At 36.6% G+C, this 27569-nt stretch overlaps 1 protein-coding gene across 2 annotated transcripts in view; it reads right to left on the minus strand.

Moving 5' to 3' along the window:
- The window catches only part of LOC136019375 (rab proteins geranylgeranyltransferase component A 2-like), a 67259-nt gene that overhangs the window by 33162 nt on the left and 6528 nt on the right, over window positions 1–27569 (minus strand). Inside the window, exons 2-8 of one of the 2 annotated variants that reach the window (XM_065689523.1) lie at window positions 22307–22373; window positions 14858–14930; window positions 13564–13682; window positions 8911–9277; window positions 6971–7087; window positions 6198–6318; window positions 3505–3730 (exon numbers count right to left, since the gene is read on the minus strand). In XM_065689523.1, the coding sequence (XP_065545595.1) occupies window positions 3505–3730; window positions 6198–6318; window positions 6971–7087; window positions 8911–9277; window positions 13564–13682; window positions 14858–14930; window positions 22307–22373 (1090 nt within the window). Of the gene's footprint in view, window positions 1–3504; window positions 3731–6197; window positions 6319–6970; window positions 7088–8910; window positions 9278–13563; window positions 13689–14857; window positions 14931–22306; window positions 22374–27569 lie in introns of both variants that reach the window. The other variant, XM_065689522.1, reaches the window with a different exon arrangement.

A 27569-nucleotide genomic window follows, 5' to 3' on the forward strand; every position in this document is an offset into this window, starting at 1 on the left:
GATGTTCCTCAAGAATAAGCTATTACAACAATAATTTTTACTAAGCATACTTCTGCTACTTCATTAAGGCAGGAAGAGACGTGACGGTTTCATACCAAGAAGTTTGAACCAAAAGAAGCTGTTATACAAGCCAGTAAAGTTTTGCTGCTTGTCAGCTCAGAATAGTGTGAGGCTTCCAATGACCTTCCTTGTACCACGAATCCAATTTATGGAGACAGAAATCTCGCATCTGTACCTTGGCATATTGGGAGGTACATTACAGTGATATAAAAGTTTAATTTTCTCTCCTAAACCATACCTGTTTAAGCCAATAAAGAACTAACACAGCTTTTACTCACTCAAGTGTCGTCAGTAGTTATAAAATGTTGTACTGTTTATGCAGAATTCATTTAGAATGCAAGGATGTGACTTACAAATGTCTTTGACTCATTCACATAAATATGCATGTATGCCATTTATAACAGTAGCCTTGATGAGAACACACAGTGTAACTGGCTGCAAGAAACGCTTAAGAGGTTTACATTAAAACAGAATATAGAACGGTGGTTAGAAATCACAGAACAGGTGACACCTTACTCTGATAACCTGGTGATAAAAACTGTAGGGTATGATGTATAGGTTGTGGCATTACCACTTTACTATACAGTCTGAACATCTGAATATCTGCTCGGATACTGCTCAGTTTTAGCATGACAGAATACCTAAGGCAGACCACATATAACAATTGTGATTAATCCCCCAAAAAATTGGTTTTAGGTGAGCAATTCAGAAGGCAATCACAAAGACATTTAGACTTTATTTTGTATTCAAATGTTTTTAATACAAACCATTTAAAAGTATAATTACCTTTTGGCTTTACAGAGTAATTTGCTTCAACTATTAAAACGCAATCCTTATTGGAAGACTTACAATTTAGCAAAACACAATCCTGAAATGCAGCAATCAATGGACATAAATAGAGAGTTCATGCCATCTGAAGAATTCCTGTGATCACAGAATCACAGAATGGTTGGGGTTGAAAAGCACTGTAAGATCATCCAGTTACAACCCCCTGCTATGGGCAGGGACACCTCACACTATTCCATGCTGCCCAAGGCTCTGTCCAACCTGGCCTTGAACACTGCCAGAATGATTTTCTGATAAGATTATTTACAAGACTTCTAGACACCACGTTTGCCAACTTGAAATATATTGCTACTACAGATCAGAAAACTGCACATGCTGGCTATTACACATAATAAAGTCAAAAGGCTTGCAAGAATGCAAGAAAAATTGAATTAAGAAGAACCTACAGTGGAAAAAATGTAACTAAGCCCATACTTTTTATTATAATTATTAAATCTACTTTTTTCCCCCAGATATTTAAGTCAAAGAAGTTTAACTGCAAAACTTGTGGCTCTAATAGTATTTTGATTTATTAATCTGCCATGTACAGATATCTGGTCCCACATGAAGACCTATGGACACAGAAAGACATCATAAAAACCTACAAACACAAGTTCTATTGCATGACTATGTCCAAAGTACTTACCTAAAACAATTACTGTCCATAAATTTTCTGTCTGAGCACCTAATTACATAGGTTCATGTTTTTTAAAATCTCCATAGAGTTTAAGGCAGAGATGAAAGGCTAGTGACAAAAGATGCTACCACACAGCATTTCTAGTTAATGCGGCACAGAACAATGCCTTGCTGTCTAATGATCAAAGCAAAGCATTCGATAACCCACATATAAACATCATATAGGCCTTCATTTGTTGCTAAGTCCGAATAAGACCTTGCACAACACAGCTGGCTGCTGGTGCTGACCAATTACTCTGTAGATACCTTCCACAAACTCTGACAATTATTCCAGAATGTTTCTATCAGCATATAATTGCATCCATCCTATACACTGACAAATAGGCTCAAGCTGCTGAGGCCACTGTTCTAGCAGTAATTTAAGTACTGTTACAGAGAAGAAAAACAGAATCCATCACGCAGACAAGACAGCAAGATAATGTCCAACAGCGTGCTGTAAACCAGAATTTCTGAATAGTAGCACAGATGTAAGACCAGAACTTGTCCACCAACAAAGAATAAAGCAGGTAAGACTTGGCACTGATATTTAAATGAACGATATACAAATATATCACTCAGACAACAAAGTGGCCTCACCAGGCAGTACTGCTTCTTTTAAATAGAGCTAATGTTTATTTCAGACCTACAGGTTACTACATTAAAAACCCACATAGAGCAGATGGAAAGGCTGCCTGCCAGCAAAAGAAAAGATTAAAAAACCCCTCAGCCTTTTACAAACCAGTTGAACTGTTGGAAACAACTGAAAATTAAAACCGCCCACTCTCTGCACATGTATCCTTAATGGTCCCCAAAAGTATCCATCAACAACTGCTCTTCTAGAACTCCAGTCCCTAGCATACCTCAGGAATCATGCTGAAGACTACATTACCATTGCCCACAGTTCAAGTAAAGGGTTGAAGTGGATGTTGTTTTATCCTGGTGTCAATACAGGGTTTTTGGTTTAATTATTTTCTAGGGCTGAAGTAGTAGAGAAATATGGCTGCTGTTTAAGATGCTGGAGTGTAAAACTGCAGTCTGTATACGGTTCAGTGTAATAAGGCTTCATTTTATCTTGTATGCTGTTCAATATGTCATAGGTGGGACCTTGTGGTCTACAAAATGATGCCAAGAGGATAAGACATGATTTCACATCAGTTGCCCTGTTTGGGTAAGTCTGTGACATAACAAAGGTGAAAGGATTACATAACTTTATTTAATAATAAATAAACTGGACACATGGCCTAATTTCACTTCTTTTTGAAAAATCCAGTTCATTATTAAAATGTCAGATGCACTCTCAGCATTGGTTAGTGACACTAACTGAAAATACATATCCTCCTGTAATTTCAGGAAGACTAAACCACAGATTTTCTCAGCCTACCAAAATGAACAGTGATCCTTTGGGACAAACATGGCACTGAGTCTCCTCTGTCAGTTTTAAAAAGGGATAGCTACGCATGAGTTAAATTATCTCTTCCTCATTTTGTAGTACTTCTTACCATAGGCAGCCACCACAACAGCCAGCAATGAAAAGTTATATTTGGAATGCAACCATAGAACCATAGGATTTTTTAGGCTGCGGCTGGAAAACAGCTTTAAGATCATCAAGCCCAGCCATTAGCCCAGCACTGCCAAGTCCACCACAACATAAGCCAACACTTTTTAGTGCAAAAGGTATTAAAAAAAACTCCTCACTAGGAGTTTAGTGGTAGCGTACCTTATGAAAGTAAAGTATTCTAACGTTTCAAAGTGTCACAGTAGCAGCATTTCCAACTTATTATTTAATTTTTGCCTTTTTTTGAGCTGGGGAATTTCACATCCAATGAAAATGTAAAGCAAATAAAACCAACAGGAAATTGTTAACAGGATGATTCCTATTGAATGATATCTATTAGCATCAGGATTTCATTTCTGGAAGACAGTTATTAGAAAAGCGAAGCTTACCTACAGAAGCACTGTGGGATCTCTCCTTGACCATATAGTGGAAACAAAAATGGTGTATTGCCATAGCGGCCAAGGCACTGAAGAAACTTTTTTGTTGCCTGAAGACCTTCAAGAGTGCTGCAATCAGTTTCTGAAACCATTGCAATTGAGTGAAGAATGAAGTGCTGCAAGCTTGGTGTTAACTTCCGTGTTCTTAAGAACTGAGCAAATGTACTGTTCTCGTAGCCTGAGGAAAGAGTAAATTTAGGTAAAGGGTACAATATAACATTTGTTTTTTCTCATATGCTTCAACCTAAACAAGTACATTGTATTTAAATTAACAAAAGCGAATGAGTTTTTCAACAAACGTCTTGCTGAAAATGGATAATCCAAGTCAATGGAAGTTAAAAAAACACCTGCTCCCAGAAAGTGACTTTTCTCAGAAGACAGAAATATCACTCCATTAAAATATTTCAAACCAATGCAAAACCATTGTACAGGTGTCCAACAGTCTAGAAAGCAAGCTCTAGATACGGCTTCATTCATTATATTAGACTTGATCTAAACCCACTTCTCAATTGTGTGGGAAAAGTGAGCAACTGCGGACAAAAATTCATTCAAGTGCCTTGGGATGCTCTTTCCTGTAAATTACCCCAAATATTCAACCTGAATGGCACCCATTCAAGAACAGTATCCATACTGATATGGTTAGAGTGTCTGTCTAGGTGCAGAGAAGCCATTCACATGGTGTCTTAACCCACAGATGAGAAGGCACAGTACTTATATTTCAAACTGATAACTTGCAACAAACAAGTCTGGATGACACACAAAGATGACAGGGATAAGGAACCATATCTCCCTTAAAATGAATACTATTGCTGACACATTTTGAAATTCCAAGAAACACTAGTCTTTCAGGAGATGCTTAATGCAAGTGTTGCATGTCACAACATGCAACATGATACATCTCTGAAAAACATTCATTATGCTAACAAGTAAATTATACCCTCCCCTCCCAGGAAAAGACTGCATTCAAGCAACAGCATACTTTCACATCACTCAGAAATCTGCTCATAAGCTTATTTCACTCATGGATAAACTGATAGGTAACACTTCCATCGATGCTGAGGCTGGTATTATTAGCTATATATTCGTTTAAGATTCAACCACTGTTTTATTACAAATGTATCTCATGAGCCTTTCTGCAGCAAGTCATAAAATGAGAGGGTTTTTTTGTTCTAGCATTCTAAAAAAAAACTCTGAAGTTTTTCCTCACTTCAGACTCGTTACATAACTCCAAATTTTACAGAAAAAAAAGCTTTAAAAAGAAGAATTCTTCACTATCATGAACTCTCCCTATTAAAAGTCTGCCTTCCCACGAATGGAATGATCTCACCAAGAGCAATTTGAAATTTCTGAAGTCTTTACATTAGACTAGTCTGACTCAAAATATTCCCAATTACCTCCCAGGCTATTTCAAAAAGTAGGAACAAAATCTGTTTAGCTGCCTCTGGAAATAAAATAAATGTAATGTCATTTTGGTACATGAATCAATGGATTCATTTAAAATTGATGTGGCGTCTCCTTTCTTTACTTAATAAATTTTCTAAATACCGCCTATATTCTTACTCTGAGCACCTCCATTTCTTCCAGCAGCAGCAAATCTGATATTACCTGTAATCTATAAACCACTTCAGTCTAACAAGCTTTCCCCCCTTCATGATTTTCTCCAGTTCATCACAGACTCTCTTTCTCCCAATCTTAGCCAATCATTCTCTAGATCGAAAAATTCTCTCTTGCATATGTTTAAAATAATTTTCTCTAATGTTTGCACCTAATCTAAGGGACTTGTTCAAGTAACCAAACCAGTACCTTAAAAACTGCTTCTTTTTAACACCAGATTCTTTCAAAAATACTGCCCAGCCGAGCTACTGGCAAACTACAAAAGCACTGATATGCTTCAGACTGAAACTCATGTCAGTAAGTTTAACTATTCCTCTTTCCTCATTATTTGCTTTTGACAGATTTTTCTTTTCTTTTATGCCTTCGTTTACTTTTAGTCCATCCAAGAACTTAGGACATCACTTCATTCTTTGTACCCTGAGGTGCATAAACCCAAAGCACCTTCCTTCTGTTAGCCATTTTTCCTCTTTGACCTAATGCTCATTATTCCCTGCACATTATGGCTCAAATATATTCAGATTTTTTCTCTTCTAAATGAGCCAAGAGTTGATAAAGGCACTTTGAACTTGTCCTCTACAACTGAAAGGCATTAAATTACATTTACTTTCAAAGTTCAAAAATCCATTTTCTCAATTTCTGATTTGGCGGCAACATTCTGTGATTTACGTATTACTCCCCCCCCCCACCAAAACCACAACAGAAAACTCAGCTACAACACACCATCTCAAAAAATCCCTGTGATAAGGGAGAAAACACCTAAAAATGATAAAAAACATTTTGCAACCTTCCTGTAATACATAATTTCACTGTTAAAGACAAATGTAAATAATAAATGATGTAGGAAGTAGAAGAAAAATGCTTAAGTAGAAGAATTTAAACACTGCAGTGAAAAGGTCATGAAAAGGCCAAAGCATACTTTAAAAATGAATCCATAAAAATAAATTGCGTGAAAACACAGGAGACCTATAGGAATTGTGCACAACTGAACGAACTCATAAGGAGAGAGTGTATACTGTTCAACGAAACACCACCTTGGTATTCTTCAGGGTGTTGTTCATAGTCCAAACAAAATGTCAGAAATTTCATTAGCATTCTCTTTTCCACCATAGTGAGCTGTCTGCTGTTGAAGACATCTGCTCTAGAGCAAGGTACCTGGAAAAGAGTTTTTAATAATTTCAGATACTTCCCATACCCTGGATGTGGAAAGCATCAAGCAACTCTATAGTCTGGCTACCTAATGAATATTTCTATGATAGCTATTTTCTAATATATTCCTTTCCATTATTCTCTATTATAAGTTACCAACTTTCCACAATCAAAATTGTAAACAATATTTTTCTGCCTCTTTCCCTTTTTTATTTTGCTTCAATTTCATTTGCATCTCTGACTGTAGAAGTTGATCAAGAGTTTCTACTAACTAACTGTGCCAAAATCCCGTTACCATTATCACACCAATGATTTGTTAGTACCAGAGAGAAAAATCAAATCTATGCTACAAATTTTAAAACCTAAAACCTGTGAATCTTTAAGAGTTAACTGCCAAGTCGATCATAGTCTGAATATCTGACATGATGTAAAGATTTACGTCAATAATTTACTGGATTGCACATTCTTATTTTAGCTATTAAAAAGAAAATAATTAATATAAAAACACTTATAAACACTTTTTCATTCCAGAAGTGAAATTAAACTCACAATCTTAAGGACACATACTAGCTTACTGTTACAAAACTCTCAAGACACTGATTTATTGATTTAAAAAAAATATAAAATTAAATGCATGCAGCGCATTATTTTATGATACCTGTTCTACTTTTCCTTCTCGAAATGCAAGAATTCGTGTTGCATTTTTGAACTCTGCATATCTGCTAACGTTCGACTTGATCAGGAGGTCAATTAACAGACCTCGGGAGTACAGCAACTGCACAGGGAAGAAAAAAAGCGGTGAGTAAAGAGAACATGCATACACTAAAAGAAAACAGCGATACCAACAGCATTCACTTGTAAGGCGCTTTCTGCAAGTATTTGCAAGTACATGTAGTAAAGTAAAATCTGACTAAAAGTATCAACAGGTCAATATGTGTAACATAGTATTAAATGAACTAAAGTAACCACAGAAATGGAGAGACAAAGCAGTCCATAGCAGAGAAAGGGAGAAGGTGTCAGCCTATTGTTTTCAGTTCTATTAGTCTGGGCGTCACGGCTTTAGACAATATTTTGCATTGTCATCTTGATTAACTTCTTTGTATTGTATGCTATATATTCTTGAACACAGTATTTTACAACCTTCACTTCCCAATAAAGTGACAGTCTATGTAAATCATCATTACTTGTTTCTTAAATTACCTGAAATGATGTCACATTTTCTAAATTTAAATTCCTTAACCCCTCAGTTAAGATTTAGTCATATTCTGCTATATTAATTTATCATCTGTCTACCTTTACTCTTTCTAGAGGCTACAAATATATTATGAAATCCTGAAGGGGCAGAAATGTAACTATTAACTGACAACATATGTCTGAACTGAAAAGCATTGGAGATCAGTTTAAAAATGCCTCAAGGCTTTTGGCCCTGAGTGTCGGAATCTGCTTAATCACACAGAAGTTTTCAAGATAAAGGTTTACTGGAATACTGAATGGACACCACAATAAAGTTTGTGCACAGCGCCAGGGAGACAGTAATGTAAACTACTACTGGAGACTACTCTTCAGATAGAATTCTTGGAATTCACTGCAGTTAATACCGTGTAACACAATGGTGCAAAAAAAGCATTAAAAGGATACAAAATAGTATTATCTGCATAACCATTATACAATGACTATTTCTTTTATGCCGTCATTCCAATCACGCATGAAAGAGGTATTTGGAACATAGAGCCAAAATTCAAAATCATGCATTCTGTAGTGTCTCCACAAAGAATTGAATACATTATTGAAGGAAGGTTTTCTTCCAGTTTCTGGAGGCTTGAAAGGCTTTTCCAGGCAGAATATGAAAAATTAAGCATTCAACCCTGAACAAACTTCCCTGTACTGCAGAATACACACTTTAAGCACAGAAATTAAGAAAAATTTCCATTTAACTTGAATTTCCAGGGCCATATCCTTTTACATATAAAAGGCAGATTTTAAAGTTTAAACAATGTGACAACTATGTCAGACTAATAGCTTTTCCTCTAAGTAAAACACACCCTAGCAGGAATTCAACATAATAATAATTTTAGTCAGTTTGTTATGGATTATATCTAATTATTATTTTTTCTCCCTTACCAATACAATTTATTACAACCCAGGGCTTTAGTTTGAGTATAGAGATAATGAGAATTTCACAGGGAAATCTAAAAGCCAGGAAGCTCTCCAACAGGAAAACTATTTTTCATTTTAAAAACATTAAAGATCTGTAGGAAGATGGATTTTCCTTGTTTAAAAAGACAAGTTTTTTAACTGTACTGTTTAGAAAGAGCAATTTTGCAGGTATTACTCGAGTGCTAAATTTCAGGAAATTTACTTTTATGGATGTATTTCTAAGCTATGTTTTATGGTCTCTGGTTATAAACAAACACTTAAGAGCACATGTGAAATAGCTTGTGTTTGTTTTAAGGGTACTAACTCTTGCTTACTTCTCACAACCGTCTTTTTTGCCTCAAGGGTACTGGTGTGAGCTCTCCTCAATATTCATTTTTTTTTAATTCCGGCCTTCAAAGCAAAGTAAATGTACTTGTATAAAAAGCATCATTCAATTCCTACCTTGGAAACTAAATCAATATTAAACCTTCTGCCCTCTCTAACAATTTGGGCATATGTGATTTTCTTTGGTCCTTGGTCTGAACTTTCTGAGGGTGCAGATCCAGTTTCGGGAGCAGACTCTTCTAAAGCCGTACTATGAGAACTTTCATTCTCAGAGGTTATTTCTGGATCATTCCCTTCTACTGTGCTTGCTGGCTCTGTGCCTGTTGCCTTTTCTGGTTCCTGGCTCTCCACCTCTGCTAAAGTGTTCTCCACCGGTGTGCTCTCCTTTTCTGATTCTTGAGCAACCCTGTCAACATCAGAGGCTCCAAAGGCAGGCAGCTTCAGCAATGCACCGGCTTCTTCAACATTTTCAGCTGCATCCTGACTGATTAAAAACACAGGGAGAAGAACAGGGTGGGGAAAAAAAAAAAAAAGTCTTTTAAAGAGCCTTAAAAACTTGTTTAAAGTTTTGAGTCATTGCCAGAATGGAAACCTCAAGCATTACTATGAAAAGCATTAGAATTTCTTTATCCTGGACAAATCACATGTACCACCCACTAAAGAATGTCGGGTCTTTGACTGCAAAGGTATAATTCAAGAGGAGTATTTTACTGAGAAAAAAAATAGAAAAATAATTGGAGTTCTTATTTTACATGGGCTCAAAAGATGGAATTAGCTTAAAATCAAAATCAAAACTCTCATGGTGAAACACAATACATAACGTAGCTACATAAACAAAAGAAATACAGTATTTAAAAAAGGAAACAGTAAAGCAATTTGATTAGTTTTTTCCAATGGATTAAAAATACCCTTTGAAATTTAAATGTGGAAATGCATTAAAGTCATTAAGCTCAAACATTTTAAAACTAAACTTACTGAAGAAAACAGAAGTGCTTTATATGACTGGGACTACTTTGCATCTATTACCATTGCAAGTCCATAAAAGCAGCAGGCAATTTTGCCCTGAAGTTTAAGTAAAACTTTTAGATTACTTTTTGACTCTGCCCTTGCATTCTAATTAGTTGTTCACAAAACAGCCATACAGAATAGTTTCCTCATGTAGCAATAAGGAAACTCATTTTTATTTATATGTTATTCTTATGCCACTGTTACAAATTTGTGTATAGCAGATGAAGGCACCCAGTCAAAATGAGAGACACTACCACACAAAATTTACTCTGTATAGTCCATTGTCTTTTCACAACTTAATTCTTTAAAATTCCTCTTATGAAGCAGACCTCCAATTGTAATCTCATCTACTCTTTTTATCTTGAACTTCAGTGACATCTACCTTAGAAACTAGTACTTTTGAACTTGGAATTTCAGTTTATGCTACCAGCTGAGATGAATCAAATCAGTGTCATTGTAAGTGAAAGGAGCTCAGCAATAATTTCCCTCTATCTTTTTATCTTTATACCACAAGCCATTAATGCACTAAATAAACAACTTAATCTTGGCTGAAAACTAATGAACTATGATTTTAAAGGTGACCTGCAAACATACAGTACAAAATTTCAGTAACTACCTGGATGGTTAAAATTCACTGAAAAGTAAAGAATTATTCAGTATACATATAAAAACACTCCCTCGTATCTGTAGCCTTAAATGTGGAAGCAGGGAGCAGGAGCTCTGTTAAAAGATGGGAAAAACCCCTCTATCCTTTCAAAGTTACTCCTCACTTATGCTCTCATGCAGCTCACATGGGCTCATGAAAGTAAGAGTTTGGACTAGCGCACAGCCACCAAGAAGCACTTATTCATGAATGGGTTACACATTGCCCTGGGAAATGCAGGAACTGCTATAGGGAAAGCACTAATGAAAGAAGTCTTTCTGTGCGTTAATTATGTCTTTCAGCTTCATATTGCAAGCATTAAATACCTATAAAATATCAAAGACAGATAAGTACTTTCTCAAATGATTTTAAAAAAAAAAGGAAACTCTACTGAAAACACAAATGAAATTCAATTACATTTTGGAGTTCTTTCTGGATTTCGAGGGTTTTTTTTTAGGAGTTCAGAACACGGTATTTGTGAAAACTGTAAAAGCTGTTGCCATGAATGCGATAACTAAGAATGAAGCTGTTATTTAACCCATGCTAAAGCTTTCTAAAACACAAAAAGTCAGAGGCACATTTTCTTTCTCTCTTCTCCCAAGCTGAATGTACAGTTTAAACATACTTGATTATTACTTTTAAAATCAAAATAAAATCTGGGTTCACAACACATTTTATTTTTCCTCTATCACTCTGAAAAGCAGTGTAACAAAAACGTTACATTTACATATTTTTAATTTCTATTCAATTCCCACTAATGAATACGTAAATCTGCATGATTTGCAGCTCTACACATTTTATAATGAAAGCCAAAAACTGTATATAATCTAAATTCATGACATCCTTCCTATAGGAACAAATATCCCTGAATAATGTAAGAACTGTCTATAAAAATGACTCAAATTGAACTTCTGTACAGACAATTCTTCTCCTAATTCCGAAAAAAATAATACATCTGCAGACAAATTGTTGTGTAAATTTAGAATATTATCTTCCACCATTCATCAATTAATGGTACTAACAAAGGAATATCTTAAAATGAATGTGTCTTATTAATGCCTTGTAACAGCAACCCCTTCAGATAGGTCAAATGAAAAATTGCCAACCAGCTGGTTAATTTATTCAGCACAGGTGTTCACTATTTATTTTTCAGCCATTTGCCTTTTTTCAATACAGCTTGTTGTAGACACAGTATTCTTTTCCTTTGATGGATGCACTTTGTTCTAAGGCCATTCATTTCAGATTTGCACTGTGTATATTATACTGCTACCCAGCTGTTTATTCTTTCAAAATAAATGTTTAATGGTTACTTCATAGGAGTTATAAAAATTAAGCAAAACCAACAGAATCTAGCCAGAACGTGTAAATTGTCAGAACCACAATAACTGACTCTCCGAAAGTTTGAAGTTATTTTGGAAAACTTTTTCTTTGCTGGATTTATTTCTATTACCATTCTTCTTGTGGGGTTTTGTGCTTATATGGGTTTTTTTAAAATAATCAAGAAAGACAGCATCATACCACCCGGCTGAGTTAAACGCTTTAAAGTACAACCTTCTATTTTGTCCTGACTCAAGTATAATGCTTACTTCTACAAAGCGTGAAATCTTACTGCTAGGGGACTCTTTGAGCCAGCCATTAGTTAGTATCACATCTTCTTAGGAAAATCATATGCAAAGTTAAGAGACTATGAAACATTTAACCTGATTTAATACTGGTTCTGAACAATATTAATTATGGCACCATCATCACAAATACAACATTCAAACAATGCTGCTTTAAAATAACCGTAACATTTTATCTGCAATACAATCGAGCAGCCAGTACTGTGGAATACAGAACTTCAGAATATTCTGAGTCTGTGACCTTCAGATTGTATTATAATTCACACCACTTTTTTTTTTCCTCTACCTATGATGTTTATACAAAGAAATACGTGTTTCTATATGAATATCTGTCAACGTTTTATTTAGCTACCTAAGGTATTATGGAAGGGATTCAACTTGAATAACTGTCCCAAAGAACCTTTCAGGAATTCAGAACAGTGTTCAGTTCAGTGCAAAAATCCAAGAGATAAAAATGATAAACATAAATAAATAGCTCCATTTTCAATTGAGGTCCATACAATTACCATTCCTCATTACCATGCTTGCACACTATTCAGCATTACTGCTGCACAAGGTTACATTTAGGTGTTCTTTGATTTTCAATACGACATTGCGAAAAGCTTACCTTCTGCAAGGCATGTACCTACCTATATACAACAAAGTAACATACTTCTGTTTAAGAACCCAAAACAAAACATGAAATTTGCATTCTTAACTTCTGCTAATGCAGCCATACCTCTACAAATACCTAACGGAAAGATATTTACCACCTAAGATGTGACTACTCTTCATGTGCTTATGCAACAATTAATCACAGAAGTATGTATTTCAAACTAAGAAGGTATTTTTTTGCATGTATGTAAAGTAAGAGCTGAGTTACCTTACTTCAAAAACAGAAAAAAGGTGACAGCCCAAAAAGGCTATTATTACACTGCCAGGAGCCTTCAACCATGCAGTTCCTTCTAAAGCATCATGCGCAAGCACTGTTTAATGAGTAAGGTAAATTCACTAAATATAAAAATAGAAAAGGGCAAATACTGCTTTATCATTTTAGCACAATTAAATATTCTACAGTTACAATACTACAGTCTATTTATGTTCCTGTTCTTGCGTACTTAGCCCATTTTACATGTACTTACACTGTTGGTTTTTTTTTTTTAGTATGAGAACAAGTCTTAAGCCTAATTAAGAATGGAGAAATTAACAACCTTCTGCTAATAATACCTACAAACACAACACTTCTGTTTTCTACTCAGAAGTAAATTACCAGTTCACAAAGTTGGCCAACAGATTACATGGCATCCAGACAAGGTAATTTAGTAAGTATCAGTTAACTTCACTGAAGTGATTTCAACAAAAGCACAAGGACATTAGGAACATTTTACAGGTCATGGTTACTTTCTGAGACAACATGCAATATGGTAGCGCGGTGAAATGCTTGAAGCCAAAAGTACAATATAGCTATTTAGCTCCAGGCATATAAAATTATTTGTGTATTTCTACATTTATACTTACTCGCCAAAACAGAAATCTTCTACATGTTGAATAGTTTCATCCTTCTTGCTAAGAGAAATAACTTCTTCATTCTCAAGGATCAGTTTTCTCCAATCTTCACACTCATCACTGATACCTGTCTTTTGCTTACAAAGAACAAAGAAAATTACAATTTGTACTGTACCAGCTACTCTTGAAATACAAATCTCTGGAGTCCAAATAATTCATACCATTATATATATATATATATATATATATAATCATTTTAACTGTCTTAATGTTTTTTTCCATTGATATTTTGAGTTCTAACAGTTAGAGCTGGTTACTTTATTATAGTACGCCAACATTTGCACATTGCTAGTTTTAGTAATCTGAGAATGCAGGGCTAAATGAAATACAAGTTTCAGTACAGTTGAATGTAATTTTGAATACAATCTACTAAAAACCAGTTTTGCCACAGCCAGGTTCGTTCCAAACTTTGTGACAAAACTCTCTGAATGGAGAGCGCATGAGAAAATATACAGTGATTTGGGTATCATATTAATCTGCCCGCACAGGCATCTCTACATCATGTAACAGCACCCTGAGAATATTAAGTTCTGACATTGAGCAACTCCACTGATCATACCAGAAGGCAGCAGCACTATGTAATAAACAGGCATGAGACTGAACTGAAGAAGTTCCATCTTCTGCGGACCAACAGGCTCGTAACACTTCAGCAAATAATATGAACATCCATTTGCTAATATAGTTCAAGTGCTCAATCTCTTAAATAAATACCCTCTTCAGAAGATTTCTAGAGTACTGGCATGAATCAGATAAACTTCGGTCATTGAAAAATAGACTATCAACATTCATCTTTTTGTCCTGGTTACAGGACATTTCAGTGGAAGGATACAGTAACTACTCTTCTCGCAATTAAGAAGCATCAGCTGAAAGCACAGAAGACAAGACAAAAGGGACTGAAATATCAGAGTGGAAAATAATCAAACAGGAGAAGACCAGAAGGTGCTGGGAAAGGAATCAAAACAATAGTGTAGCTGGTTCTACATAAATTCAAGAACCTAAAAAGTATGACTGAACACTAGAATGTTTGGCCTCACATAGTAAGATTAATAAATCAGGCATATCAAGAGTCCTAGAATGCCAGACCAGGTGGTTAAGTCTTAACTAGTAAAGTTGGAATGGAGAAACCTCTTTGATCTGTCAAATTACCAAAGAGAAAAAGCACTGTGGCAATTTGTCTTGTAATAAATTACACAAACAAACTTCAACCTTAAGGAATGTTAAAAGAAGTAATTTGAGAATTTTTTACCTGATTTTCTTTAATCCAGGACAATAATCCTGAAAAACTAAAGCTGGCCCAGTTTCCACCATAGTAATTTTTCCTGTAAATAAAAAACCAACAAACCAACAGTGAGACTGGATGGGCAGATAAAACATAGCCTTTTCAGGTTTCAAAAAAAACAATCAAGTCTGAGATATTCAAAATATTTTCCATGACAGATGTTAGAGATGCAGAATACAAAAATTGGGATAATATTTCAGAACTCTCAACGAGATGCAAAATTCCCATTTTCACTCATTTGTATGCATCTCTGACCAAACAGACTACAGTCTAAAATCAAAGCATTTGGAGGGTAAAATGAATAATGCTAAAAAAGCACATGGGATGCAATAAGAGGAAAATACAGATGATACTGCTTCTTGGCCAAGACTGACTGTACGCCTCTAACTCCAATATGTGCATCACTACAGATACCTTTACTTAGTGCGCAGCCCAGTCAACAAGCCTGCAAGTTTCAACGGAGTTCTCAGAAAACCCACTTCAGGTTTTTGGCATCAGGTTCTGGCAGGACCTCACAGCTTTGTCACATGAGCACAGTTATGCTGCTTCTGACTGAAGCCAATGTAGAAGTTAATGTAATTACGTTACATGCCACTTTTGAACTAACAGTGCTTCATGAGGGTGATATGCAGAGGAGGGTTAAGTGAGCTGAAACTGGGTCCAGGCAGTAGAAACCACATCTCTCAGCCATTATGCTAAAGGGAAGTTCACTCTATTATTTATCTGTTGCTTACAGAACAGATTATGCTTATTATAGACTGTTACAATGCTCTTGCAAAATTCTCACTGAACTGCATATACTGTAGGTGGAGCCAAAGGAACTGATTTGTACAAAATGATCATACCTCCCCGAGTACTTTTCAGTTTATATTTACCACTTTATTGCTTGAAAAATATTAGTTTCCTTCTTTTAAATTACAGAAAATTGTTCTTCTGTTCAAAGACACTGTTCTCCCTTTAAAAAAATTTTATATCCCTATTTCTCTCAACATCAGTTGGATTAGTTTCTTTCATCATGCATATCACAGCTTCAATATTTAACAGCTCTGATAGGAAAAAATAATAGAGCAATAAAATGAAATAAAAAATAAAACCACCAGTTCTCACAAAATAAATAAAACAAATCACTTGAGGATCTAGCCCTGTTTTCTGGTACTGCATGTTGGCACCTCAGAAGCGTGAAAGATAATGAAAATACTCTCTTAGATAGATATCTAATGTTAGTGCATACACTAAAATACCCCAAACCCACCAACATTTAGGGAGGAACATGGGTTTTGCACTTTACAGGTTAATGCAGAGACTGTTAAATAACTTCAAATCTTATCATAGCCTCCTCCTCTTTTAAACTGTAGAGGTGAGTGTGCTAACAGTGAAAAATTATATTCAGGTTAGATTCTACTGTTTGAGATGGGATGGTTTTGACAAGGGTTATCTGCACTGACAAAGGCTTCATCAAGAGTGTCAGCCCCTTTGCAGAACCAGAGGGTGATGCTCCATGCCATGTTGCTTACTTAGCATATGAAGGACAGATGTCTGCTAAACAATGCCTAATCACTCCTGACTAGAAACTGACCTCAAAAAGTCTTTCAGCTACTATAAGGCAACAGTGAGGAACATAAATAGGACATCTGCAAAGACAACAAAATCCAGTGTTCGCTTAATAAGGACAGCTTCTACAACAGAATGAGGTGTTTAAGGCCATCAACTGGGAAGACTGGTTCCATACTTTATGAGAATGCTCACAGTCTGCCCTGCAACTTGGTCACTTTAAGCAGAAGAGCTCTATCTGCAGATCCATTACCAACCAAAAACTCCAATCACCTTCAGAGTTCATACTTACCTCACTATTCCGAATGATATGGGTGAGGTTTTGTAAGAATTACACTTTGGTATCACACAGAATACAAAGCAATGAGGATGAAACATACTCAACAACTGACTGCCAAATGTCAATCTGTAAAACAGTAACTGATAGTTGCACACAACGATAATCAGCTTTGTTTTAGCTGCCACTGGTGCAGGCTAATTTCTGCTGCTTCTTCAGATATGACTGACTAAAAAGTTCAACATCCATATATTATCTGCCACTTCTGGGATTTTCAAAAAACACAAGCCATGAAGATTTATTTTTAAGGGAATCTGCCGCTTTAGTTGCAAGTTTCCTTGAATATGGAATACAATCTGGCTGTCAGAGAAAGCAAGGCCATTGATCACAGAAATTGCAGAAAACACCTGCCTAAAATTAGGACTGGGTTTCTTGACTCTATACCAGTATAAATTCATGCATATTTAGAGTACTCCAAATTAAAACTTTCGGTAAGAGAAATGAATGTCACGTTCACAGAGTTACAAAAGTTGATTCGTGAGCTGTCAGACACGTCTGATGTAAACATCCCTCTGTTCATCAGGTGGATTTTCCTTTGAAAGTGCTTTTCTTTTTAACCACCGTTGAGGTGAATCAATCTTTTCAACAAAGCGCTGCTCCATCCATTCTGAGCAGACAGTATGGCCTTTCTCAAATCTAAAATGAATCACAGCTGTCCTTCCTCTCTGGCATGTGAGCACCTCTCCCAGGCTATGCCATACCACCTCAAATATTAATTTTCTCTTGAAGCATGAAATTCCAGATTTTTTTCCCCCTGGAATTTTAATGACTTTACCCTGCGTTACATGATGAATCAAGATTGCTTAATTTTCTCATCTGAAAACACTGCAGAAGGAAGGTAGAGGAGACCTAATTACTGACATAATGAGCAAAGTTTTTTGGTAAATATCTTGAAGAGGAATTCTGAAAAGGGCTGACTCATGATTTTACAATTAGGAGCCCTTTGTAACCAAGTATTTTTGTTGTAATTGCCCTGAAGATGAACCGAGGAATTCCTTAAAGTAATGGTCAAGATCAAAGCCTAATTAAAGCTACAATACTGTCCCCAAAATTTCAAGGGCTAAGCTCCTCTTGTCTCTTGTTATATTAGCAAACTACAAAGACGGATATTTTCTCCCTTTTCTATGGTTGTAATTCAATTATCCTGCAAGTAAAGACATGAAACATTTTGAAGGTGTAACAGCAAAGGCAGAAATTAATTCGTCTACCAAGTCAGAGCACGGATGTTTTCTTGTCTCATATGTCGTTTCCTAGATTACATTTGCTCAAAACTTCTGCTGTATTACCTGGATTTTCACATTCATTAAAATACTGCTGCTTTTACCTCACACTTACCAAATCTCCACTATGTAGTACAAAGCAGTAGAACTGCTGAAGTAATTTTTGCAAAGTTTTGGAAATGTAGCTCAAGTATGGTTTTACCTCAGCTGATTTCTCTCTCCTCCTACATTAGTTTGTGACTTTTAACTTAGTTACTAACACCGTATTTCTTCAAATACCTTGAATGAATTAGCAAATCCCAGTCCAGAACACTGAAACTGCAAATTGTTTCCAAATGATTAATATTATTGGAATCCATACCAAGGGAATATCTAACATGTCCTTCTGAAGACAGATTGCAAATTAAGAAATTAAACACTTTTGAAAGCACGAGATACACAAGCAAAATATAAGTAAGAAGAGAAAAGCGGTTTCACAGCCTATGCTTGTTAAGACTGCCCTTCTCGGTGCCATTTCATAACAGCCATGGTGTAGCAGTCAAAGCTGGTGATGTCTGAAGAAAAGCTGCTGATGCCTCACGATTGCTCCCACGAGCTGCCTGTATGTGCCTGTCCTGCATTTGATCTTTCAGAAAGAAGTCTCAAACCATCAGAGTAGCTGTCTTTTGCAAAGGAAGTTACTGCCACATCGATTTTAAGGATCTGAACACAAAATGACTTATGTTTCAAACCAATAGTTTCATGTGCTACCTATTAAGCACACAGTCAAATGTATTAAAAATTGCCATTCTGGCACAGTAATTGTGTTCCAGAGCACGACAAGTGGACTACACTTCCCTGCCTTCCAAGAAGAAGGGTTTAACACAAACAGGTTTTGAGATCATTCAGCTCAACGTAAGGGTGATGGTGGCAGTCACTTATGTTACATTATATCCTGGGATACGAACACGACTAAAGCAAATTAACATGGACTGGTTGAGACCATGTTCTAGTCTCCAATATCTTTGCTATGAGCACATACACTAAAAAAAAAACGGAAATAAAACCAACTTCTCTCAGAAAAGGTCAAAAGATACTAGAATTAACATTTTTTGCCTAGATTTCCTTACTGAAGGTTAAGGAATTCCTTTATTTGGCAAGAAATTGACTTGCTTTGAGGAACAACCTTTTTGCTCTCTGGTTGATATAATTTCCACAGCTACCTCACTTTACAGAAGTCAAAGATTAAAATGACGGCTGTATGAAGACACAGGTTGTATTACATTATATATTTTACAAGTTCTGACAAAAGTGAGAGATTGTCTAGCAAGAAGTGGAACTATAAAACCAGGTACCTTAGAGGGGGAAAGTACAAGGAGGGTGTCCATCATGCTTCTGGACGCTCAGATAAAACAGAATTGTGGACACAAGGAACATTCAAGTACTCTACAGGCAAAGCAAGGTCAAAAATTAAGAAAGCTAACCAGTGTCAAAAAGCAAGACATGAGAAGTAGGCAGAGCAAACTGGGCACAGAAGAAGAGTTAAAATCCTGCATCTTGACACTCTTTGCCTTTGAATTAAACTTTATACTGAAAGATTATTAAGTCAATGAGGAAGGATGTAAACAGTAAAACTGTAGTCTACAAATGCTACCAAATGCTGAAAATCAAAATGTAGCTAAACATACCTCGCCTCCAATTGCCCTATCCTCAGTAACCAAACTAGTACATAACTATAAAGATATGTAATTATAAGAGGCAAATAAAGAACCAGAAGCAGAAAACATAGCAAACCATCAGGAGAAAGTCCTATGCATACGAACACTCGGAATGGGAAGTATATTCACTTCAAGTAATCAACTTTCAGTCTTGATCTACCTTTCTTCAGCAACTTCGAGTTTAACTTAAGTGCCAATCTTCACATTTTTAAATTGCAAATTACTTTCCTAAATCACTTAAAAAATATCCTTGAAATTTCACATGTCAACAGCTCATTAATATCTACAGTAAATGTAGCTCTGAAAAGAACCACAGATTTTACGTTTATTGAGACAGATAGCTGGCACAGAGAAATAGAGCTCCTTCAATTACTATTTGGCAGAAGCTAACTTTAGTTTAAAATCAGTCTACAGGAATTTATGGCAACACTGCAGTGAAGTGACTATTTTGAATAAGATTAGCTGCTGGTGATGGCGATGCTTGGACAGTGTTTATAAATCAACCTTAGAACTTAGTATTTTATAATAGGCCACTTCAAAACTATCTTCCATAATCACCTATGCAGTATATTATGATAAATGCAAACTTGGCTGGAGATTAGAAGTAATAAAATGATGCACACAAGGTAACAAGTGCAAGCAAACTATAAACAAAGACTTTATCCATATACTTTTTCTATACTGTGTGCTAACTTAACTCAGACCTTTGTAGAGAACAAAAGATGAATCAAAGTAGCACACCTAATACAAACAAGCATTTCTGTAACCCTGAATCTTATTTTCTTATATTCTGAAAAAAATTTAAACTCGTGATAATTCAAGGGAAAAACACATATTGTTAAAAACTGATATTCTGAATAGATGCTGATGAATTTTCAATTATATTGCTGCCTCAGTAAAATGAAACTTGAAAATTCATCTAGAAATGGGTAAATTAATCTGGACATATAGCAGATAAAATTAAGATGTTTAAATACAGATGAATCTCCAGCAAGCTTTCCAAGACTTAACTTCTCACTTAAAATTCAAATGGCATCAGGGTGGGGGCTTTCTGATGGTTCTGGTAGGCTTTTTTGCAAGAGTACTAACTTAAACATGAAAGGCAGATGGCTTTAATGCCTTAAATTCCCTATTTATTGAGAAGGGGTTGTGCAGTATAAACATTTCTCCTTTTTTTTTCCAAGCTATAGATGTTAGACCATGATTCAATGACCACATGCATCAATTAAAACAGCAACTATTAATATGAGTGAAGGACACCGTGGTTAAAAACACCTTCCCCTGACCTTAGCACGCACTACAGCTGGAAAATAACTTCACAGGAGAAAGGAATCTAAAGAAGAAGCCTTAATTTTCATCATAAAAACAAAAAGCATGTGTGAATGTAAATGAGCATATTTAAGTGAAAACAGTAATAAACAAAATCTGTATTCCGCAGTTCTAATTGCCTCCTCCTGTGAGATTTCTGAAAGGCTCTTCATTGTAGCTAAAAACAGGCATGGATAGAAGTGTTGTGGTTTAACCCCAGCCAACAGCTAAGCACCAGCCAGCCACTTACTCATTAGCCCATGTAGGCTGAGATAAAGATACGTTAATAGGTAAAGCAAAAGCTGCGCAAAACCAAACAAGGAATTCATTCACCACTTCCCATTGCAGGCAGATGTTGCCACCCCCAGGACAGCAGGGCTCCATCACACATTATGGTTACACAAATGTCATTACTCCAAATATCCACCCCTTCCTTCTACCCCAGCTTCCCATGCTGAGCATGACATCCTGTGATGTGGGATATGCCTGGGGTCAGTTGAGGTCAGCTGTGCCCCCTCCCAACTCCTTGGCATCCCCAACCTCCTCACTGGTGCGGTGTGAGGAGCAGAAATGGCCTTGAGTTTGTGTAAGCACTGCTCAGCAGTAATTAACATGATGTATGATCAACAGCTTCCAGCACAGATCCAAAACACAGCCCTACACCAGCTACTGTGAAGGAAATTAACTCTATTCAAGCCAAAATCAACACAAAAAGAAATCAAAGTTCCAGTGCCTATTATTACAGACTTTGATAAGCAATGAATGTGAAAACCTGAAACATTAGTGTTCATTTGACAAAATCTAAGTAGTCTACTGGTAACATAAGCATCAAGCTTTAAATCCAAATGTGACTGTTTTATTCATTCTGTATCTGTTTATTCTAAAATAAATGGTTTAATATTCTGGTTAGCAATCTAATAAAAATGAGATACTAATAAAACATTTTGTCATGAAATTATAATGGTTCTGGTAACAATTCTGACAAAACCAGAATGGGTTAATTACTATGAAGAATGCTAACAGAGGACACTAAACCTTTAACCGTTCCTGTCTGAATGGAAGAAGGAGCCATCAACAGCATCCTTGACCACATAATTTTTGTTCCAAATTACTGAGCCAGGATGCAAAAACTGCTGTTCTACTGATGGCTATAACACCCCAAAAATAAGGTAGAGACAGAAGCTAAGATTACTTGATGCCAGATGAGCGCAAAACACAACTCCCGAAGGGCACGCTGACATAGACACAAATACACTTCTAGACAGTTTAATTCCTAAAAAGGAAAACTGTTGGAGTAACTTACGAATCAACATGAAGAACTCTCTGGCCACTTCTAGCACATGCCGCTGCAATAATAGATTCAGGCAAACCTGAAAGGACACATGCAGTTTTTAGAACTCAGTATGCCAAGGTATATTAAAAAAATTAAGTAGAGTTAGAACTTGGTCAGAAACAGGCGATTTAAATACAACAAAGTTTATAATATGAGTCACTGAAATTTTTAATACTCTCATGCTATAAAAATAATGCACACTGTTTTATGTTAAATAATTGTATGGCGCATCTCACTTGCAAACAGGACTAGCTCTGAGTTAAAGCTTGTCACCAGTATCTTCTCCAGACACCTTGTTATCATAAACAGATTGAGGACTCGCCAGCACAACGATACCCAAATTGTAATGGGATGCTCTGTAACTGTATCCCTCCTGATACAGATAGGCATTATCTGAGGTAATTTTTATTTTTGGTCACTTCAAAGTGGTTGATGTAATGTGAGGACTGAGAAACAATCCATTAAAACTGTTTTAAAATAAAAAAAAAATTACAGCAAAGTGCTGCATACCCTGGTACGTTGTCCAAGGATGCATCAGAGAGCGCGAAGGCATCAACCTCTTAGGATGGCATTAAACAATTGCATATGGCAGACGGAAGAGTCCTGCACAGTGCCATCTCCTCCATATCATCTGTTGGCAAACATCTCTAGTGTGAACAGACCTCAGAACTCTACTGGGACTCGGCTTCCAAGTAATTGCTTTGCTCCAAACGAGTGCCCAGGAGCACACTCAATACTGTATGCAGACCAAGACCTGAGTGCAAACATTAAAACTAAATTGATAGTGCAGGTGTACCTTCACTTCACATTCAAGGGTAGTGTTAGGGACAGAACACATGCAAAATAGCTGTCCTTAACGTCTCCCTATCAATGTCTCCCACATCATGCAATTACTCTTTGTCAAATCAGTATGTTTTTACTACATTCAGAAGATCAATAGTACCAACAAACAAACAAACAAAAAAAAAAACCAAACAAAAACCGCAAAGAAACCCCCCAAAACAAGCAAACAATCCAAAACTCAAACACCAAAGGCCAGTGATATTTCTCTACCAGAAAAACCCACTTGGAATGGCACATGAACACAATTGGAAAGTCATTAAATGAGGCTGTTCTCTAGCTCCTACTCCCACTCACCAGATTTGTACATGCAGTTAGATGACTTAGATTTCTGACTAGATTCAGAAAAGCGGCATAACTCAGCCTCTAAAAAGCTGTATGGCACTAGCTTTGCTGAAATCTCTTTTAAAATTATCTACTGGCTGTTTAAGCAGGTAAATCAGTAAAAGCAATTAAAATCTAAGGGACTAGGTATTAGCAGACACTTAGGCTGCATATTCAATTAAGAGATGAGATTAAACAAAGCGAAAGGAGTGTTCCCCTGGTCTGATTTACAGCACAGCACCAGAAGCAGCTGTACCACTACGACTGAGGAAAGGTAGAACTGAGCAGAAAAAGCAGGCGTGGTAGGGCACACACTTCTCTAGCTAGATTTGAGCCAAACGTCATCTGCACGAGAATTTCAGCCCTGCAGTTGTCTGTTTCTTCAGAAAGAATACTGCCTTCACAAACAAATGAAATGTCAGTATGTTGCCATCTGATGATTCACTTAAAACACATAATGCGGTACATTAGAGGTTACCGGACAACTATTCACTCCTTCTAAGGTATCAGTTTTCAGTTACCTCAAGTAAGAAGCTGTCAGACGTTCGGGAGATATTAAGTACAATTTAACACTCGAAGATGGGGAAAAATTAACTTCAAATGGTTGAGCTAGTCTTTAGTAATTCTAGAATCTGAAGTGCAGTCTAGAAAACACCCAGCTAGACTTTGATACGCAAGACCACAGCTTCAAATTCTTTAAACCAGCAAAGGCAAAACACAACGACCAAAATTAAGAGGTTCAACCTGCTCATCCTCATCTTCAGCCATTTCTGACCTCCTCTCACAACAGGTAGATGGGAAGGTTTCAGGAGGCTAGTTTCATGGTGGTGTTGACAGTCCATAAGTACAAACATTTGTATCAATAGACAAGGAGGGTTAACACAGACATGAAAAAAATTCCAGGAAAATAGCTACAACTTCCCTGCAAAACTTCCAGGTTAAACACCCTATTTTAATGGATTAAAAGAAGAAAATCCCTTTCTGAATTGCTAACACAGAAAAAGTTACAATGGTTTCGCACTGCCAACCATCCAAAGCAAGTGAAGGCTTATCATGGAATTAATCTCTGCGGGTAGGAAGAGGGATTGAAAAATTGCATCAGTCCTTGTGGCAGTTGTCTCACAGCCCAGAAAGGCCAACAGTCTTTAGAGCTGAATTTTTTGAAGAACTCAAAACACTGAACAAGGAGAAAAGTAGAGAGTCTGTATCTGCAGCACAAGCTTCAGGATGTCACAAGGTCCTCGATGCACACAGCCTTATTCCGTGAACACAACTCCATGTTCACCTGTCCTCTGGAAGTGTTCATATGTTTCATTGCTCTCCTATAAACTATCTGGAATAGAATCTACAACTTCTATTTTGTTTGTAGTTCGTGAAAAAGGTTTTCTTTCCTTCATTTGGGCACAAAGAATATTACTTTAGAAATGGAATCGAGAAACTTTTTCTCCTTCCTTATTGATAAAAGCCACTGAGAAAGTGCTGTAAAACATCCCCAGTGCTGCCTGGCTGACCAGGACTGGAGTTATAGCTACTAGGGCATAACTGATTGCTCTAAGCTTGATCCAATTGATACTGTGTTGGAGGTCTGTTCTTCCATTAACCTTGGGTGAAATTGTTCCCTGAATTAGCTTCCTTGCTCTTGAAAGCTGGCATCAATTTTCTTCACCAACCCTTTGCTTATAAGATACTGTGGCCCCCGTCGAGTACCCGCTGGCAACAAAATGAGAAAGTGTAGGAAGGCAAGGCCCATGCATTTTAGCTTTTGGAGAAGCTCTTATAACAACCTCATGGAGTAAGACACCATTTATTCTTACGTGACAAAACCCCAGTAAACCAAAGAAATAAGACTGTGCCTTGGCTCTAGATCCCGACTTTTCTTCTCCAACAGAAATAAAAGCACACTGAAAATAGGTAGCTTTTTCAAATGCAAGTTACTCATGCACGTGATCTGGACTACATGATGGTTACTTTATAGTAGCCCTTTCCAAGAAAGAAGGCTCTGGCAAACTATTATAGTATAGAGAGTCCCTCTTTACCCAAGAAAAAATAACTAACTTGGAAAAGACTACTCAGAGAGATGGTAGGGATTTATTTAATGACATCACGTGAAGCTGAACTATCTTCTACAGGATGCTCACACAGTTGTGCAAAATAGGACCCCTTCAGATTATTCAATAAGAGAAATATATTATTTTTATAAATTGTTCCTATTTGGAAGCAGTTCCCTATTCAGAATTTTGACTTTTCGAAATCTCTAAGCTGGATTATAATAAAGTTTTGAAACGTGTTCAGACCCTCGCTATGGGCCATGGCAGACTCCAAACCTCTCTCACAGTTTGGTTCAAAGATGATGATTTATTACAGAATTCCAGGGGAAAGGTTATATCCCTAGTACTGATTCTGAAGTTTCACTTATGCTTAATGAGTAAATAATGCTGGTTATCTCTAAGAAGGATTATTCAAACACTTCTGCCACTCATCCTTCTCAGGGAACAGTCAGCTTCTGGTTTTGCCAGCTTAAGGGATGAAGGACTAAGCACTACAACCTGTGTCACTCACAACATTTCATGGTTTTGATCTGGATCCAATAACTTGGATGAAAGAACAGCAAGATCTAAATGAAAATCTACATTTCCTTTTAGACTATTTAAAAATAAATAAGTATCTAAGATTATACCTACTATCAAAATTGATAATCAAATTACTGAATTATCAAGATATTTGCCCTCTGATATAATTAATAGTAATCAGTACTTTCATACTATGCTATCATGCATGTTAATGTGAAACACAGCACACATCCCATCTTACTGTATCGGAAATTAGAAGGGCCGCTCCAAAAGAATGTTTTCTCAAATAAGATTCCAAATCCAGACAATTTCTAGATTGGCAAGCAATCAGAAGTTTAAATAGGAATCCCATGCCCCAAACACAAGAAAGCAGCAACAGACCCAGATTTCAGTATGCTATACATAAACATCTGGCAGCATAAGAGGGATTTATGTAGAGGAATAAGGAGTCCATACAATCCTTCTATCAATTTAATATGCTGACTCTAAAGCATTTGAGGCAGAATCAGAAATAGCAGTGCATGTTATCAAGAAGCATAAACACTTTCTGAGCTTCCTGGCCCTTTCATATTCCCCCTTGAGAATGCTTACACATGAAGTGTTTGCATTATGTTGTCTTGCACCTCATTTTCCTTACCAGGAAAAACAAAGACAAAGAGTTTTCCTTCATGAAGGAGGACTGATAAGTACCAGTTGAAATCTTAGCATCATTCCTTAAAGCCATTGCCTTCTTTCTCCACTGACTAACCTCCATTTAACAGATGCAGTATTAAAGTCAATTAGCCTCTCTGGGCTTTTCAAGGAAACACTGATTTAAAATTTCAATGAAGTAGGACATCACATTTGCAGACAAATAGAAAAATACGTATAAAATTAGAGATTTTACTCATTAGTGATATCTTGGTCACTAACATGTTCTAATAAGTAGAATTTCATAGGTACTTCTTGGCACCTACCCAGAAAAGGTGTGCATTCCCACAAACACGTGACACTGCCACACTGAAATACAAGTGCAAAGTCAAAGTAAACAAACTTCTAGGTCTTTCTAATGTTGGTCCAGGAAGAGTACTGACTTGTACATAATTGTAAGTATATACTTGCCCTTCTCTGGGCTTCCTGCAACCTGTTGGGAAGATACTGAAAAAATTTGGCAAGCAGATGAAACTGTAACAGGCTGGCTCTGCTCAGAGGAGCAAACATGCAGACATGGCTAACTCCAGCAAATATAAACTGACATTAGTCCTACAAACTTTTATGTGTAACTTACAGACACCTGCTGCAAGAGATTCTGGGACTGCATCAGAATCAGTTGCAGCACCAGAATGAAGTAACCCAGCAAACAGACAGTATGAACACCAGTTTCATGACAATCTCATGATGAAGAATACAGTCCCACTTTTGGTAGCACCAGCTTTCACTGCCAGCTGCCTAAGCACTCTCCCTATTGGAGCCTTCCTGGATATACAAGAAGCAGATTAATCTCAATAAATCTCACAGAG

The sequence above is a fragment of the Lathamus discolor genome, chromosome 9, assembly GCF_037157495.1.
Source record: "Lathamus discolor isolate bLatDis1 chromosome 9, bLatDis1.hap1, whole genome shotgun sequence".
NCBI lineage: Eukaryota > Metazoa > Chordata > Aves > Psittaciformes > Psittacidae > Lathamus > Lathamus discolor.